Source organism: Mastomys coucha, unplaced genomic scaffold, assembly GCF_008632895.1.
Source record: "Mastomys coucha isolate ucsf_1 unplaced genomic scaffold, UCSF_Mcou_1 pScaffold8, whole genome shotgun sequence".
NCBI lineage: Eukaryota > Metazoa > Chordata > Mammalia > Rodentia > Muridae > Mastomys > Mastomys coucha.
The window spans coordinates 77,616,990-77,633,139 of NW_022196914.1; the positions used below are offsets into that span (position 1 = coordinate 77,616,990).

The 16,150-nt window shown below is 42.3% G+C and overlaps 1 protein-coding gene across 4 annotated transcripts in view; it reads left to right on the forward strand.

The window, feature by feature from the left end:
• Positions 1 to 256: 256 nt before the first annotated feature.
• Emb (embigin) overlaps positions 257 to 16,150 on the forward strand; it is a 49,818-nt gene continuing 33,924 nt past the window's right edge. Inside the window, exons 1-2 of one of the 4 annotated variants that reach the window (XM_031359875.1) lie at positions 257 to 652; positions 10,883 to 10,972. In XM_031359875.1, coding sequence (XP_031215735.1) covers positions 544 to 652; positions 10,883 to 10,972 — 199 coding nt within the window. In that variant the 5' untranslated portion in view covers positions 257 to 543. Of the gene's footprint in view, positions 653 to 781; positions 1,173 to 10,882; positions 10,973 to 16,150 lie in introns of those variants that run through there. The other 3 variants (XM_031359876.1, XM_031359877.1, XM_031359878.1) reach the window with 3 other exon arrangements.

Here is a 16,150-nt window from a genome sequence, read left to right on the forward strand (position 1 = left end):
AAAACAACAACAACAAAAAAAAAACAACAAAAAAAACCTTTGTGTATCCAAAGATGTACAGGAGAAGAACTATCCGGTCCTTTTCACCAGTCTCATCAAAGTAAATAAGCGAACCCATCCAACGGATGGAAATAACACTTTGTAGGGAGTTGCAACCCCTCCGGGAGGTGATGGGCTAAACACACCTGGCTGGCTTGATGAGCTAGCTCCCTCCCCAACCTGTGCAAGTCGAGAGGATGGGGGCGGGAGAGGATTCCGCGCCCGGGTTGCATAGCACATCCGGGCGCGCCGGCAGCGGGCTGCGGGCTGCATAATTGATGGGGGCCGGCGCAACGCTGGGCCGGCCTCGGGTGCGCTGGGAGCGTCTCGGGGGTGGAGGCCAGGGCGGCCGGGCCCCTCCCACTCCGCTTTTTCTCGCGTGTCCTGCCCCCGGGACTGGCAGTGGGCGCCCGGTTACCAGCAAGTGTACACTGGGACAAACGGAGTCGGATCGCAGCAAGCTGAGGGTACACTAGCGACCTCCTGGACCGACCCGCCCGCGCCATGCTCTCGCACACTGGCCTGAGGGCGCTTGTGGCGCCTGGTTGCCCGCTCCTCCTTCTATGTCTTCTGGTGACGACGCGCCCGGATCGGGTTGAGGGCGATCCCACAGGTGCCTGGGGTTCAGGGACTGGCCCGGGGAGGGCTCTGGGTGCACCGGAAGAGGCTCAGTGGCGGCGACCCTCTAGCCCGACGACATCCCTTGCGGCTCGCGCAGGAGCCGCGGGGATGCAGGCGCAGGCGGTTACGGAACGGAGCGGGGGTGGCCTTCGATTGGCTGGGCGCGGGTTACCTAAGGAGGAAACGAGAGAGCCCGGGTGGCTTCGCATCCACCCAGTCTGGGGGTGATTCTGTTCCAGGAAAGCCCAGTTTGATCCCGGGAGCTGGTAGTGAGACAGGGTCGGATTTTTTCCTACGAAGTGGGCTAATAGAGTGCGTGGGTTCCTGCGGGGGATACTGGGGGCTTCTGCTAGTGTGTGGCATGATTATGAGTCCCCATTCCCTGAGGCCATCTCCCTTCACTAGAGGCCACAGCGAGGCTCTCGTATCACCTTTCCAAATCCTGGCAAGTGTTGACTTTGAGGATGTTTTTTAGAGCAGAGGGTAGAAATCGCGACAGCCAGCCAACTCAAGTAAGCCCAGATAAGAAAATTATACGTGTGTGTTGTCTTCACACCACAATCTCGATTAAAAACAACATTTTTCGAGGGTGTTGGGTTGTGTGTTTAAAGGCATGCGGACAGAAGGATTTCCGTGAATAACGTTACCGGGTCAAGATCTATTTTGCCACCCCACCTCACCTGTTTATACTTTATGTGTTGCAAACGATCCAATGTTTTTCAGTGCCTGTGCCCGGTTAGCTTCCAGCTAAGTACCACTAACTTCTCAATCTTGGGAACTATATCCAGACATTATTCCACACAAGGTTTTGAGCTATTATAAATTACTTCCATGAGCTTATAGCTTGTAGATTGGTTGAACATAGTATAAATGAAAATGGCCAAAGGGACACACACACACACACACACACACACACCACACACACTGTTAACTTGGATTCTTCTAGTCTCTAGATTTTCTTGTTCCACATGTTTTCCATGATAAGCATTTGGGACATGACCTTCCCAGGTGTACTTGGTTCTTCGGTCCTCTTCCACGCACCATTTATCATATGCTTCTGAAAAGTATAGCCTCTTTTTCTAACTTGCTTCTTTTTCCTCCCCGCTTCCCCTTTCCTCTCCCTTCCCCAACTCTTCCTACTTCCCTTCTTCCTTCATTCTTCCCTCTGCACTTCCCTCTCCTGTTGTCTTCCTCCTTCCCGTGAGCGTGGGCCTGCATGGACAGAAGTAGCTCCACCACGGAGCTACATATCCTGTCTACACTATTGTTTTGAGATTCAAGTATTTTGTGTAAGTCCTGGAAGCTTTGCTTCTCCACTTGGCGGTGGTGGGAACTTTGCGGAGTACTTTAAAAAGACCGATATCCAGGTCTTGCCCTAGAAACAACTGATTCACTTAGCATAGAAGTCAGCCTGGGCATTAGTAATTTGGAAAATTCTCAGTGTGAGTCAAAGCAGGCTAAAATCCGGAGAGGACCCGGAGGGTGTATTGTTGCTGACATCGGACTGAAGTTAATGTATACCTCCATCTTCTATAGAGAAGGAACTAGGAAGCAGATGAAGCTGTAAGTAGACATGCTGTGTGTCAGGGGAACTTGGGACTTCCTCAGAAGACTCAGCTCAGGTGAAAGTTACAAAACTTGAAAGGTGTGGTATCTGAGTTCCCAGCATCCATTTGGCAGCTTACAACCATCTGTAACTGCAGTCCCTGGGGAGCCTATTTGATGCCCTCTTCTGGCCTCTTTGGGCATGGGCATAGTTGTAGGGGAAACACTCATATACATAGAAATAAATGGATAGATGGATAGATGAATGGATAAAAAAAAGTGGTGAGGACACTACAACTCTTTCTAGATTGAGTATTAATTTGAACTCGATTCATCATAGTCTTTACTAAAGTAATACAGCAAGGTTTATTGGATTTTTTTTTTTATTTCTTCTTTGAATTGCTTAGAAATGTTCGGCTAAAAGAAGACTTTTGGGGACCAATATCAGTAATATAATATAAGTTACTGTACTAATAGTCTGTAAGAGGTGTGCACCAGTCACTGTTCTGTGCAGTGTGTAGCCTGATGAATTAGATTTTATTCTCCCCGACTTTAAAAGAGGAAGTTGGGCAGTCGGTTAAGCAATTGCCCCAGCACGTGGTGTTAGTTTAGTAGTAGAGCAGAAAGCTTAAAGTTAGTCTCCCTCCACAGCCCTGTTTTCTTACACACAGTTCTCTCTGAGATCACTGGTGTGCCCTCCAGAATTTAGAACCACTGACCAAGGGCACCTACCTCTGTGAGTCTGTATGTATGAAGCACACATGCATTTTTTGAGTCTTGGAATGAGGTCAAGGGTAAGACTCTGGGGAGTGAGTCACTGCCTTCTTCAAGGTTCTTAATATTTTTGTTGTTTTCTTTATTTTGTGTATGTACATACACGTGTGCTCATGCATGGATCTAGCATTGCACATGTGATCATCAAAGGACAACTTGAGTTGTTTCTCCCTTGTGGGTTCTGGGAATTGAACTCAGGTCAGGAGGCTTGCCGTCCGGTGCCTTAACCGGCTGTGTGATCTTAGCAGCCCTGGTTTGTCAATAAAGGAACAGGTAAGCAGGGATGTTTTGACTTCATTATTAGTATTATCAAGGGAACAAACCAAGGTGTTTTTTGGTTTTTGGTTTTTGTTTTAAACCTTTTAATGGAGTAATTTGGAACAGGCATTGTAACTTCCAGAGGCATAGCTTGTATGCTGCCTTGATTAATTCTCTTTCCTACTAGCCTATATTGCCTAGTAAGAACTTATTGGGATGATTCTTACTTACATGCCAACATCTGCCTGGCATTCTGTTAGTAGAAAACACTAGCAGTTTTTATCTCTAAATGGTTAAGTGAAGAGATTTATTATAAGCTCATCTTTAATTGGGATATTTTTGATTTTTAAAAATTTGGTCATAATTAAAATTATGTAAACTTTTTAAAAGAATATGTTCAACTCACTTTTCATCCTGGAACTCCATCACCCTACCCTAGCTCCTTCTCTTCATATTTTCCTGAGTGGTCCGGAAGAACGGAAGCAGGAGGGACCCTTACCTGGTGGGTGGAGCTAGAGGCATACATGCTAGTGAGGATGGCTTCCCCCAAAAAGGGCAAATTGAGGTCCGAAGTTAGGCTTAGCACAGTGAAGAAGATACTCCTCTGAAGATTAGCTCACCCTGGTCTCAGAGCTGAGCAAGGAAAGTGACCAGGACTTCTACACAGAGGCATATGGACAGGTAATATCTGACCCAGGCTCCAGGGCAGACCAGTACAGAAGGTCAAGCCTGAGATGGTGCGAAGTGCAGCTGTGTGGGGACAGATGTGGCAGCTGCAGTAGGATCTCATATATATATACATGGGAGCTGGTCATAGCACAGTGACTGTGCTGTGTAGTGTGTAGTCTGGTGAATTGGATTCACTTTCTTTGACTTTAAAAGAGGAAGTTGGCACTTCAGTTAAGCAGTAAGAAAATGTGACAAGGAAAAACAAGATGCAGGGTTTCCATTAGGAAAGAAGGATATAAGGAAGAGAAGATGAGCAGGGAAGGAAAAAATGTGATGTTCTCAGTGTGAACTCATGACTATAAATCTCATCTGTCAATTTGTCTGTGTCACATCCGTACCAATACACGTATAATATATAGTATATGTGATATGCATGTTATACATATACATGTGTGTGTCTCATGTGATAAGTACGTTGTGTGTATTTGCGTGTGCATGCACATATTGGTGGCTCTGCCCACTGTAGTAAGTATACTTAATACCCGGATGTTGGCTTCAAGCACTATTTTTAGTAGTATTGGAGACATGGCTGCTTTCTTCAGAGCTAGAGTGGAGAAGTGTGTCGACCTGGGGCATCCTGTGCCAGAAAACAGTGAAGTACTCAAAGTACTTGATGAGTCACGTCTGAAAGAGTCAGGAGCCAACTTAAGAGGTTCCCAAGGACAGTTGGTGAAAACAGATCATCCAAATAAACCCTAGTAACAGGTGACGGTGGTGATGAGCAGAGAGGGTCTGGCTGTGTGGCTGGGGCTGGCCTTGCCCTTACGATCCTTTTGTATTAATCTCCTGAGTACTATATTAATGGTGATATTGCTAAACTATCAGAATTCATGAGTCCAGATGGATAAATATTGATTAAACTGGGGGACTGTTGAGCAGAGCTGTTGCGCTGAAGGAGAATGGAGAGATGGGAAGCATGCTTCTGACCTGGCCCTTCAGCAGAGATGCATGCACACCAGAGAGACTTAGCAGGAGTGCAGCTTCCTGAGCTCAGAGAAGCCTGGGAGGCTGTGGGGTGTTTCCTCTGCAGGGAAGACTGGGCGATGCCATAGAGAGGGCTGGTTTATCTTGCCCGCAGTGTACCTCTTGCATAGATCAGGAGGAAATGTCAGCTCTTGACATGTCCTATAAACCTGAGACTGTTTGAAGAAAAACAACATTGACTCAGCTTTTTCAGAGAAAGCTTGATTTACCATAGGGATTCTGTTAAAATGGTAGTTGAGAACTGATCACCTGTGTGTTTGGTGTCATATTTTTTTTTTATTAAATTTCTACGTATGTGTGCATGCACCTGTGTGTGAATAAATCACCTTTTAGGTGCTGGTGGAACAGAAGAGTGCATTGTATTCTTTGCAACTCAACTTATAGGTGGTTGTAAGCCACTTGGTGTGGGTGCGGACTGAGCCCAGGCCCTCTGCAGGAACAGCAAGTGATCTTAGCTGTTGAGTTGTCCCTTCAACTCCAGGTACTATTTTGTAAAGAACATGTCCTTAAACAGAAATAGATGTGTTCTAAAGCTGGCTGGCCTCTTCTCTTCTCTTCTCTTCTCTTCTCTTCTCTTCTCTTCTCTTCTCTTCTCTTCTCTTCTCTTCTCTTCTCTCCTCTCCTCCTCCCTCCACCCCACTCTTGTAATTCCTTCTGGCTTCTCATATTTCACAATAACAAGGACAGCCTTGTGACTCAATAACTCAGCACACCATACACTAACACAGAAGAAAAAGAAAAAAGTCCTTTATAACAGTTTATGAAAAATAAACCCCTTAAGGTACCCTCATCATTCAGGCGTACCAGAATATTTCTGTGATGTTATAGGAAGAAGAGACTTTTTTTTAAAAGATGTTGCTTTTCATTTTAATTAATACTTGTTTTCCTGTTTTCTAAGCTACTGAGTTATATTAGCATAACTAATGTATCCATCTTTACATCTCAATCCAAGACAGCTTCTCCTCTGCTTTTGTTTTATTTTGGGGAAGGGAGGGCTATATATCTGTGGTTAGCCTCACACTCCCTAGTAGCCAAGGATGACATTGAATTCCAGATAGCTCTGCCACTACCTCCCAAGTGCTGAGATTACAGGCATGTGCCATCATGTTCAGGCGCAAAACCTTTTTTGGGCTTTCAGTTACACAAGTCAAGAACTTGAAAGGGAATTTTGATTGATCTGAATGCTCAGAGTGCTTTTGCCATATATCTAGGGGCAGGGAGCAAGCCATAGCTGGTTTTCTGTTTTATACTCCAGTGATCTCCCCAGCAGTGGGTTTCTTCCTAAAAAGATCCTTAGAGTAGACCCAGGCAAGGTTAGTCACCTGTAAAGACTGACTTAATATTTGGGCTTTAAATTATTTGTGTGTAAACTGTGTGGAACGGACCAGGGGGTTACAGGATTGTTTGCAGGTTATGAAAAGCAGCATACTGAATTAAGAACAGGGGTAGAGGATCTGTCTACTCGAAGCTAAGATTTCTCAGTCTTCACATCATTTATTTTTTGGTCTGGATAATGCTTGGTTGTAGGGCTGTTACTGTGGAATGTATTAGAAAATCATCTACAAGTACACACATTGTACTTGTCACTAAACTTTCATTTTTTTAAAAAAATGACTATAAATGGCCTTCTTTTCTGGTAATTCTCATTATACCTGAAATATACTAATTACCTGTCTGGAAGATTATTCATCTGTGACTCGTAAAGGTTGACTTTTAAATGATACCATCAGGATAGTTTATTATTGTTTGGACAGCCTTTCTTTATTTTTATTTCCTTAATAAACTCTGGAATATAATGTCCACAATGCAAAGTAGTGCCCTTCACACTCGGGTGTGTGTATGTGTGTGCACACACACACAAACATGTGCGCACATACATTCTTTCCGTTCTGCTGCAAGTATAACAGAGAATAGGAATACTAGATACCTAGAGCCTGGAAATATAACTCCAAATGCATTGTTCATGAGCAGGATTTTACCTGGTAATAATCTGTTGTAGTGCCTTTTAAGATTGTACATTTGTAATACTGTATGTTAGAATGTTAAAATGATTATTTTATTCAAAATAATCTAAAGAGGGTGCATTGATAGTAACAGTAACGTATATAGGTGAGACATAATAATAAATTACAATTTCTTTTTTTGCAGTACTGTGGCTTGAAAACAGTCTTGTTATGTGCGAGTCAAATGCTCTACCATTGAGTTACACCTTTTTATAAAAAAAGGAATAAATCCGAAACCTGAAAATGTAATGAAGAGAGATAGCTCTGCAGTTAACAGAAATGTACCGTTCTTTCAGAGGAACCAGCATTTATTCCCATCCACCTGGCAGCTCATGACCACCTATATGCTCAGTGGGAGCTGATGCTATTCTGGTCTACATAGACTTCTGCATGCATGTGATCCACACATACTCACAAAGGCACACATACATACAAATACATTCTTAAAAAATCTAGAGAAGATGCAGTGAAGAGGTATTGGGGAAAATAGTCTCTCTTTAATTTTTTTCTAAGTATTGGGGCTAAACAGAGTATTTCGTACAGGCTCAGAAGTGTCCTACCACTGATGTATATCCTAATCTTTTATTATTCTGAGGCAATATTTCACTTCAAGTATTTGCCCAGGCAGGCCTTGAATTTGTAGTCAGTCCTCCTGCATCAGCTTCTTAAAAAACTGCACCGATCACCAGCCTGCATCATCTGGCCTGTAATCATCATATTTAGAGGAAATAGTTAATTTTGTAGGAGATGTCCTTGAGTGAATTTATTTCCTTACTTAAGTAAAAACAAGTCTTAAGACTGCATTGTTTTCTAGCATTTTTTCTGCCTTACACCCTTCCCAGCTTGCTTCCTTTAAACAAAGCATGAAGTCCAGTGAGTGAAAAGTTGATAGTTTTAGAAGGACTGTAACATTTAGTTCATTTGATAGTGTTACTACCATCAGTTATAAGCTCCCTATTCTAGCAAGATGATTCTAATATGTAACATGTGAAAAACAACCTACATGGAAAACATTTCTCACATCACGTATCTTCAGCCACCATCTCTCCTTCTGAGGGAGGAAGAAAAAAATTCTCTAATCTCTTGAACAACCACGAGTTGTTATTCTTTTATGCTGGTGTCTTGCCACTACCTGTAAGAGAAAGCCAGGTGGAAAATGTCCAGAAATGATTAAGAAGAGGGTGATTGTAGTACCTCAAAGAATGTGTGTTTTAAACTTGGCACCGTCTCCCAATATTTATGTGACTTCTTCTAATCCCCTCCCCCCTCCCTCAAGAATTAATATTTACTGTAGAGACATTGCCATCAAAGCGCTGAGCTGTGTCGACCCCATTTTGATAGTTCAGGTCACAAGCCACTGGCCCAGTTTGGCGTGGGACATGCAATTCTTACCTTTCCGTTTTATTTTTCTTTTTTGTGGCTCAGCCTGATCCTTTCAGGGACACATCCAAACCACATCTGTCTGAGTCTTCCCCTGCCAATTTCTGCTGAACACACATGCTTGCTAAACCATCCCCTCACTGCCAGTTATCCTACTGGAAGCAGAGAGATTTCCACACGCAATTCTTTGATTACAGAAAATGTCCAGACAGAGAATTCACTTTTACTCTTGTATCTCCTTTCCTGCTTTTATACTGTAGCATTTGTTCATGCTGCTGCTTAAAGGAATTCTTTTGCATGTTCAGTGGAAAGTAGAAACTGATAAAGATCAGTGCTTTAGTTGGGCAAAGGTACCACACTCTTTTGGCTTTTCGAGATAGGGTTTCTCTCTATAGCTCTGGCTGTCCTGGAACTCACTCTGTAGACCAGGCTGGCCTCAAACTCAGAAATCCTCCTGCCTCTGCCTCCCAGGTGCTGGGATTAAAGGCATGCACCACCACCGCCCAGCCGGTACCACACTCTCTTTTTTTATTTTTAGATATTTTCTTTATTTACATGTCATATGATTCCTCCTTTCCCAGTTTCCCCTCCCCCCCAAAAAAACCCAAAAACCAAGAACAAACCCCTGTTGTCTCCCCCTTCCCCCTGCTTGCCACCTCACCCTCTCCCACTTATTGGCCCTGGCATTCCCCTACACTGGGGCACTGAAAGTACCACACTCTTTTAAGTCCAACACTCAGGAAGTAGATGCAGGTCCGAGTTCAAGACCATCCCGGTCTACAGAGGGAGTTTCAGAATAGTCAAGGCTACACAGAGAAGCCCTGTCTTGAAAAAAAACAAAATAAGATAAGATAAAAAGATTGATGGTGGGGCTGGAGAGATGGCTCAGTGGATAAGAGCACCGACTGTTCTTCCAGAGATCCTGAGTTCAATTCCCAGCAACCACATGGTGTTTCACAACCATTTGTAATGGGATCTGATGCCCTCTTTTAGTGTGTCTGGAAACAACTACAGTGTGTGTGTGTGTATATATATATATGTATATATATACATATATATACACATGTATATATACACACACGTGTATATATGTATATACACACACATATATGTACATATGTATGTATATCTGTGTATATATGTATATATGTGTATATATGTATATATGTGTGTATATATGTATATGTGTGTATATATATATATGTGTTTGAATATGTAATAAAAACCTTAAAAATAGATTAATGGTTTAATGAAGATGTCGCATTAGCATTCAGGTGGTATCAAGGTTACAGATCTGAGTATACACACACACACACACACACACACACACACACACACACACACACACACATATATATATGTTTTTTTTTTTTTTAATATATGAACTGGTAGTTGGAAATGGCTGAAACAGCTAGTATGTTCTGGAACTCTTCAGATTCTTTTGCATCAGATGGCCTGGTTTTCCTTCTTTTATTATGCTTCTCGGCTTCTGTGAGCTGAGGTTTTTGTCCAGCTTCAGCCCTAGATCGCCTTCATCTTCCTCTTTCTAATGTAGATCCCAAATAGGTTCTTTCATAGTTGGTCCCTAGAGATGAAAAGGAAAATCACCCCAGCTGTGATCACCTGACTATGATCTCATTCCCTTTCTAGAGTTGGGTTTACACCTGTAGATCCTGTGCTAACGCGTGAAAGACACAGGCTTGGGACAGTTAATACCAAAAATAAGTGCCTCTCTGAAGTTTTAATGACTCTCAATCAATTGTGACCCAGACAGCTGCTTTACCACTCATTAGCTTTTAGGGAAGCACGTACCCCACCTCGTCGGTACACACTGTATACCAGGTGCTTTTATCCTTGCTCGGTTAAATGGGGGTCAGAGTGAAAATGTCACAGTGCCCCCCCCGCCCCCACTCCTTTTTAGTTGTAGTCACTCTCCTATGACTGGCCATGTGAATCATAGTAACAATCATCAGACTGAGTAAGGTTTGCCACTCTGAAAAGGTCTCCCTTCTTGTTTCAGAGATAGGTAGGGCACGTGATGAGAAATCTCACAGTGGTCAGCCAGGCCAGATAAGAGGATACATGCTTGGCAACCTTCAAGGTCAGATGCCTGTCACATGACTTGTTTTCCTAATGAGCACTGAGTGGTGAGTGGCCTCTGCCTTAAACGTACCCCATATGTGCTATGCCCAAGAATGGAAATGAATTTTTATTAGGAAAAGAATGTTGACTAGACCCCTTTATCATATGTGTGTGTTATATGTGCTCTATATATGTATATATGCTATATATCTATCTGTATGTATATATATGTGTGTACGTATTTGTATGTATATATGTACATATATACACACACATATTTATATACACATACATACCCTAACATAACACACAATACACACACACACATCCAAACACTGGTTATTAGGCTAGGCAGCAAGCCACTTTTATCCAGGAAGCCAGCTATCTGGCCAGCTCTAAGCTGTTTTTCAGTCACCAAGTCTTGGTGAGAATATCTAAAATGTAACTACACGTAATTTGTCTTACAGATTCAACTTTTACAAGTCTACCTGTTCGAGAAGAAATGATGACGAAATACTCCAACCTTTCCTTGGAGAGCTATAATATCTCAGTGACAGGTAAGTGGGTCATATCTCAAAATGCCAAAATAAGTGTGAAAAGGTTTTAAAATAAGTCATGGCTTTGGTCTTTCCCAGCTTGGGTTTTCAAGTTGCCAAATGATTGGAGAATTTTTAAATTAGTAAGAGCAGTCAGTTCTGGTAAAATCCCATTACAATAGCAAAATTAGAATCTAAACTCTCAACCTGTTTATTACATTAGGGACTAGTATTTTACTTTTTTAAAATGTCATATGCAGTTTTTGACTATTCCCCTAGTCTTTTTAACTATTTCTCTAGTCTTTGTTTCAAGTGACTAGACAAACTGTGTGCGGCAGATTTTCCAAGCCAATGCCAGTGTGTGATGAGTTTTTCTTGTGTGTTTGTTTCTTCGGATAGACATTGTTGAAAACCTTGTGCAGCTCTTGGTTACTCCCAGATGTTTGTATTACAGCCTTTGGGATTTATTCTTGTAAAAGTCAAATCTGTATTCCTGTGTTGTTATTTCCTCAGTGTGTGTGTGTGTGTGTGTGTGTGTGTGTGTGTGTGTGTGTGTTTATGTGTGTATGTCAGTTGCCTCTGTGAGATGAACCACTTATTTGAGAAGGATACAGGGAGAGTTCTTTGGCCAGTCTCCGCAGAGTGGATTTCAGGACACAAGCCTCGTGCCTGGAAATTAAGGATTAATGCTCAAGGCTACAACAAGAAATACCTTATTAACTTAAACTGTGCTAGATATTTACATAACCTACAGAAGACTTAACTCTTAGCCGCTCTTTATTCTAATAGTTAACTGAAACCAGATTCCTGCTCTTACTGAAAGAACAGTTGTTCATGGCCGCCCGTTGTTTGTTTATTGCCTTGATTTGTGCGTGTCACTCTGGGTTTCTCCTGCACTTCACTTGGTTCTAGTCTGAGGACTGGTGCCCAGGCCTGATCATGACTTCTGTGTACTTAGCATTTTGTTTATCTTCTCTCTTAAAGATCTGGCTAGTCTGCCTGTCTTCCCCATAAAAGAAAGCCTTGTTTGTTCTGGAGACACTTGAAGATTTTGATTTGGGAGCTTTTCTTCTGTTGCAGCAGTTCTTATGAAATAAAGCCTTTATTAAAGGTCTGAATTGATGTTTACTTGAGAAAAGCAATGATCTGACATTCATTTTGGCACACTTGAGTCTCTGAGCTGTGGATGTAGCTCATGCGGGCTAATTGCTCTCATATTGGGAAGCTACATATATTGGTACATGGAATTTAAGTTTGAACCATAGGCGTTATCTTACTTCTTGCACACTTTTTAAAGAAACGTCTCATGAAAATTGGTTGATCTCAAACCTCGCTTGCCACATCTCCGTAGCGCTGGCATTAGAGGTTGTGGGCCTGAGGACTGGAGTTTATGTTTTCCGTGAAGAATACGATTTGCCAATAAGGATTTCAATGTCACCCTTGTTTGTAAATAATACTTATGGCATCTCCCTCTGCTTTCTTTTTCCCTCTGGCCATTTTGGAAATTGATGTTTCTATTGGCTTAATGTTTTGGGGGTTTTGTTTTTGTTTTTGTTTTTTTGTTTTTTGTGTTTTTGTTTTTTTTTTGTAGAGAGAGTCAAGCATAATACCTTAGTTACAAATCCTGGGTCAGAATGCCAACTTTGGCTGTACTCCATAAATTTACTTAATGAAAAAGGGAAAGATATGGAAGCTGTGCCTGGGAGAATGAACAGATGTGGCCTTTGGTGTAAAGACAGAACAACAACAACAACATGATTACTTGTTTTTTATCTCTAAACATAAGACATAAAATCTTTTTTTATTTGCTTGAGAAAGTCATGATGTTGACTCTGTGCCACATGCCTTTTTTTCTCTTTTTTCTCTTACTAGGATCTAGCCTTCATAGCAATTCTTTCAGTTTGTAGATGAAAACAGAGACACACAAGGAGATTGAGGGAGAACTGACCAATTCCAAGTGGGAACTGGCATTTGAACCCAGGCAGTCTGGCACCAGTGTCTGTGCTGGGCCAAATAACTTCTTAAGGCCAAATTATTCATTTCTTTTAGCAGTATCACTAAAACAACTATGCATGTTCTTAAGGTGAATGATAGAGTAACTTTGGAGTGCTATATTCAAAATCTATGAAAATAGGGTCATATTAAAAGCTTTAACCCCAACTAGGTTAAGTTTGGCGACTGTATTTCCTGAATAGTGAGTTTGTGGAAGTGGAATTGATGTTACTAAAGAGGGGCTCTCTCTCTCTGCTGTCACTGGGGTTTTTAAACTGATCTTTGGATAATGGACTATTTGGAAGTCATTGCTTATATTACTGTAATTAGAATGTTTCTATATTGTTACTTCCAGTGTTTTCTCTTCTGCAAATTTTACTGTGTTTTAGAGTGTCAGTGTTGTAGTTTAAACAATGAGATGAAAATCTAAACATCAGCTGGCCACTTTCTTGATCAGCCTGGTGACACAGAGGTGAGCGGTTACATTGTTGACCCAACACATATTGTGTTTACCAGCTGAAGTGTGAACAGCTGACCTGGCAAAGTCCCCAGGAAAGAAGGAGGAAGTGTAAGCAGAAGTTGGAGGTGCACACATATGCTAACTTAGCTCCTGTAAGGTTTGGTAATGTCCCTGGAGATGATGAAATGCAACCTTGTTGCCTAGTCACAGGCAGGCAGGACCTCTCAGGTTGTAGGGTGAAGAGCTTGAGCAGATGGACTGGCGTGTGGGTGTGTGTGTATTTGTGTGTTTGTGTGGGTGTGTGTTCCTGTGCCCCTGCTTTCCTAACTGCTTGCCACAGGGAAGAACGATCCTAGAACACGTTAGTGGCCTGAAGCAGTTAGTGGTATTTTTAGGATCTAGTTGTCAAGTATTACATAAAAAAACTGGTCATGCACGAAGAAGAAAAATGTGAGCGAGCATTGACATTCACAAGGAGTGAAAGAGGGAACAGGCCCTACTAGAGCACTAGCTGAGACAGAGAAGCAGAAAGTGGCACCTGCCCTCCATCTGGGCTCTCAGTAGCAGAAACATTAGCATTGTTGCCTAGAGAGTTCTTGCTTGTGGATGTCTGTTTGGGGTATTGTAGGATGCATAATGACATCTTAGATCTTTGTAGGAAGTAGAGTGGTATCTTAGACCTTGATGTTGACGATGTGAGGCACTGAGAGAGCTCTGTGTCTTAGCTTCCTGTCTGTACAGCGGAGTGAGTACCTGAGCAGCCTTGTCCTGAAGAGGGGGTTGGTTTACTCAAGTCTCTAGTCAATGCCCATGGAAGATGGTGAAGCCCTGTGGGAGAAAGCACTGTGTCTTGAATCTGGAGGTAGGGAGAGCTGTGTTCTAACAGGCTGGCTGCTTGACTTCTCATAAGAAATTAGAGTTTTGTCACGAGCTACTTAATCCCATTCTAGGGCTTCTAGTGATGTGAGAACCACAGATTAAGTCCCACCTCTTTTTTGGTGTTTGCTTTGTTATGTTTGTTGTTGTTGTTTTGTTTTGTTTTGTTTTTTCCAGACAGGGTTTCTCTGTGTAGTCCTGGCTGCTTTGGAGCTTGCTCTGTAGGCCAGGGTGGCCTCGAACTCAGATCTGCCTGCCTCTGTCTTCTGAGTGAGAGATGTGTTCTTGTGTTCAGGCCGTGCCGTTTCAGTTTTTAGAACCATGCAGGTACACAGCTGTGACCACATGCAAGGCAGGAGCAGAAACTAGAAGCCCTAGAAAGCTGATCCTTCCTGGGTAGACATACAGTAGAAGGCTTGACCTAAGGGGAAGAACAGCAGGTGATAGCCCAAAGGGAGGATAAGTTGGCTTCTTCACTTTAGCTCTGTACACTGCTAAAAGCTCAGTGCTCCTATTGCAGTCAGTTACAAAGAATAAAATACAAAGAAATCCTACAAAGCTCTCCCCCAGAATCCCCAGATTATTTATAGACCTCAGAGGAGGCTTAGGGCACAAATTTATAATAGTTGCACTACTGAGGCTCCACCAAGCTGTGAAGTAACACAGAAAAGAGGCCTTGTGGGTGCCTCTCCCTCAGGAAAACAATGAAGAGCACAGCGGGAAGGCTGCACCCTTTTCCCTGAATGTGCAATGACTGCTGAGGATAGGAACTTGAGATGTCAATGAGTGTCAAAGCACATCTGATACACTCCACCAAGCAGCAGTAGGCAGAGCCATTGTGGTCCCACACTACAGAAATACTCTGTGTAGACCTGAAAGAGGAACTGGGGAAACATGCTTAATGTCTCTCAACACCAGTTCTCAGTGCCCTAGGCTTAATACATATACGCTGCTAGCTCATCTCTTCACTTGTATGAACAGTGTAAATGGATCAGTTGGCTAGGGTATTTTCTCCTAATGAGCTTGCTCGCACACACTTTTCTGTTATAAATTATGTAACAGTAAACACTCTCTATAAAACTCCATGGGTGCAGCTCTGCATGCTTTCCCTGAAGAATACTGTGAAGGAGAATTACTGAGTTAGAAATGATGTGCACTTTTGGTAGACACTGTGAAATTGTCCTGCTTCCCTTTCCCACACCCACGTTTCAGCTAGTTTCTCTCTGTCTTCACTAGTAGGAGATACTATCAGACTCTTGGAACTTTGTCCCCGTGATGAGTGTTAAAGCTGAAGCACCATTTAAACTAGCATTTTGAATTTCAACATACTTTTCTTTATGCCTGTGTATATTCATTTATTAAGATCTTTTACTGATTTCTAATTTGTTTTTTAAAATTGGTGGAAAGGAGGTAGGACTAAAGAACGTACTCTTTTTGGGTATGCTTTTTATAAAAGTTAAAATATTTTTGCCCATTGCAAAATGTGTGTGTGTATGTGAGTGGACATTTGCATTTAGAAGCCAGAGGTTGATGTTAGCTGAATTCCTCCACCTTATATATATAATATTTATAATTTTATATTATATATAATATATGTTTACTTATTTATGGTTGTTTGCCTCCATGTCAATCTGTACAATACCTGCATGCCTGCTGTCTGTGGAGGCCAGAAGAGGGCTTTGGATTCCCTGGAACAAGGTTTGCAGACAACTCAGACACTATGTGCTTGCTGGGAACTGAACCTGGGTCCTCTGGCAGAGCCTTGGGATTTACCAGCATGTTTTTTAGGTAGGCGGTAGGAATTTGAGTTCAGGTCTTCATACTTGCACAGCAAATACTTTACAGACTTAGGCTCTATCCCTACCTAGTAA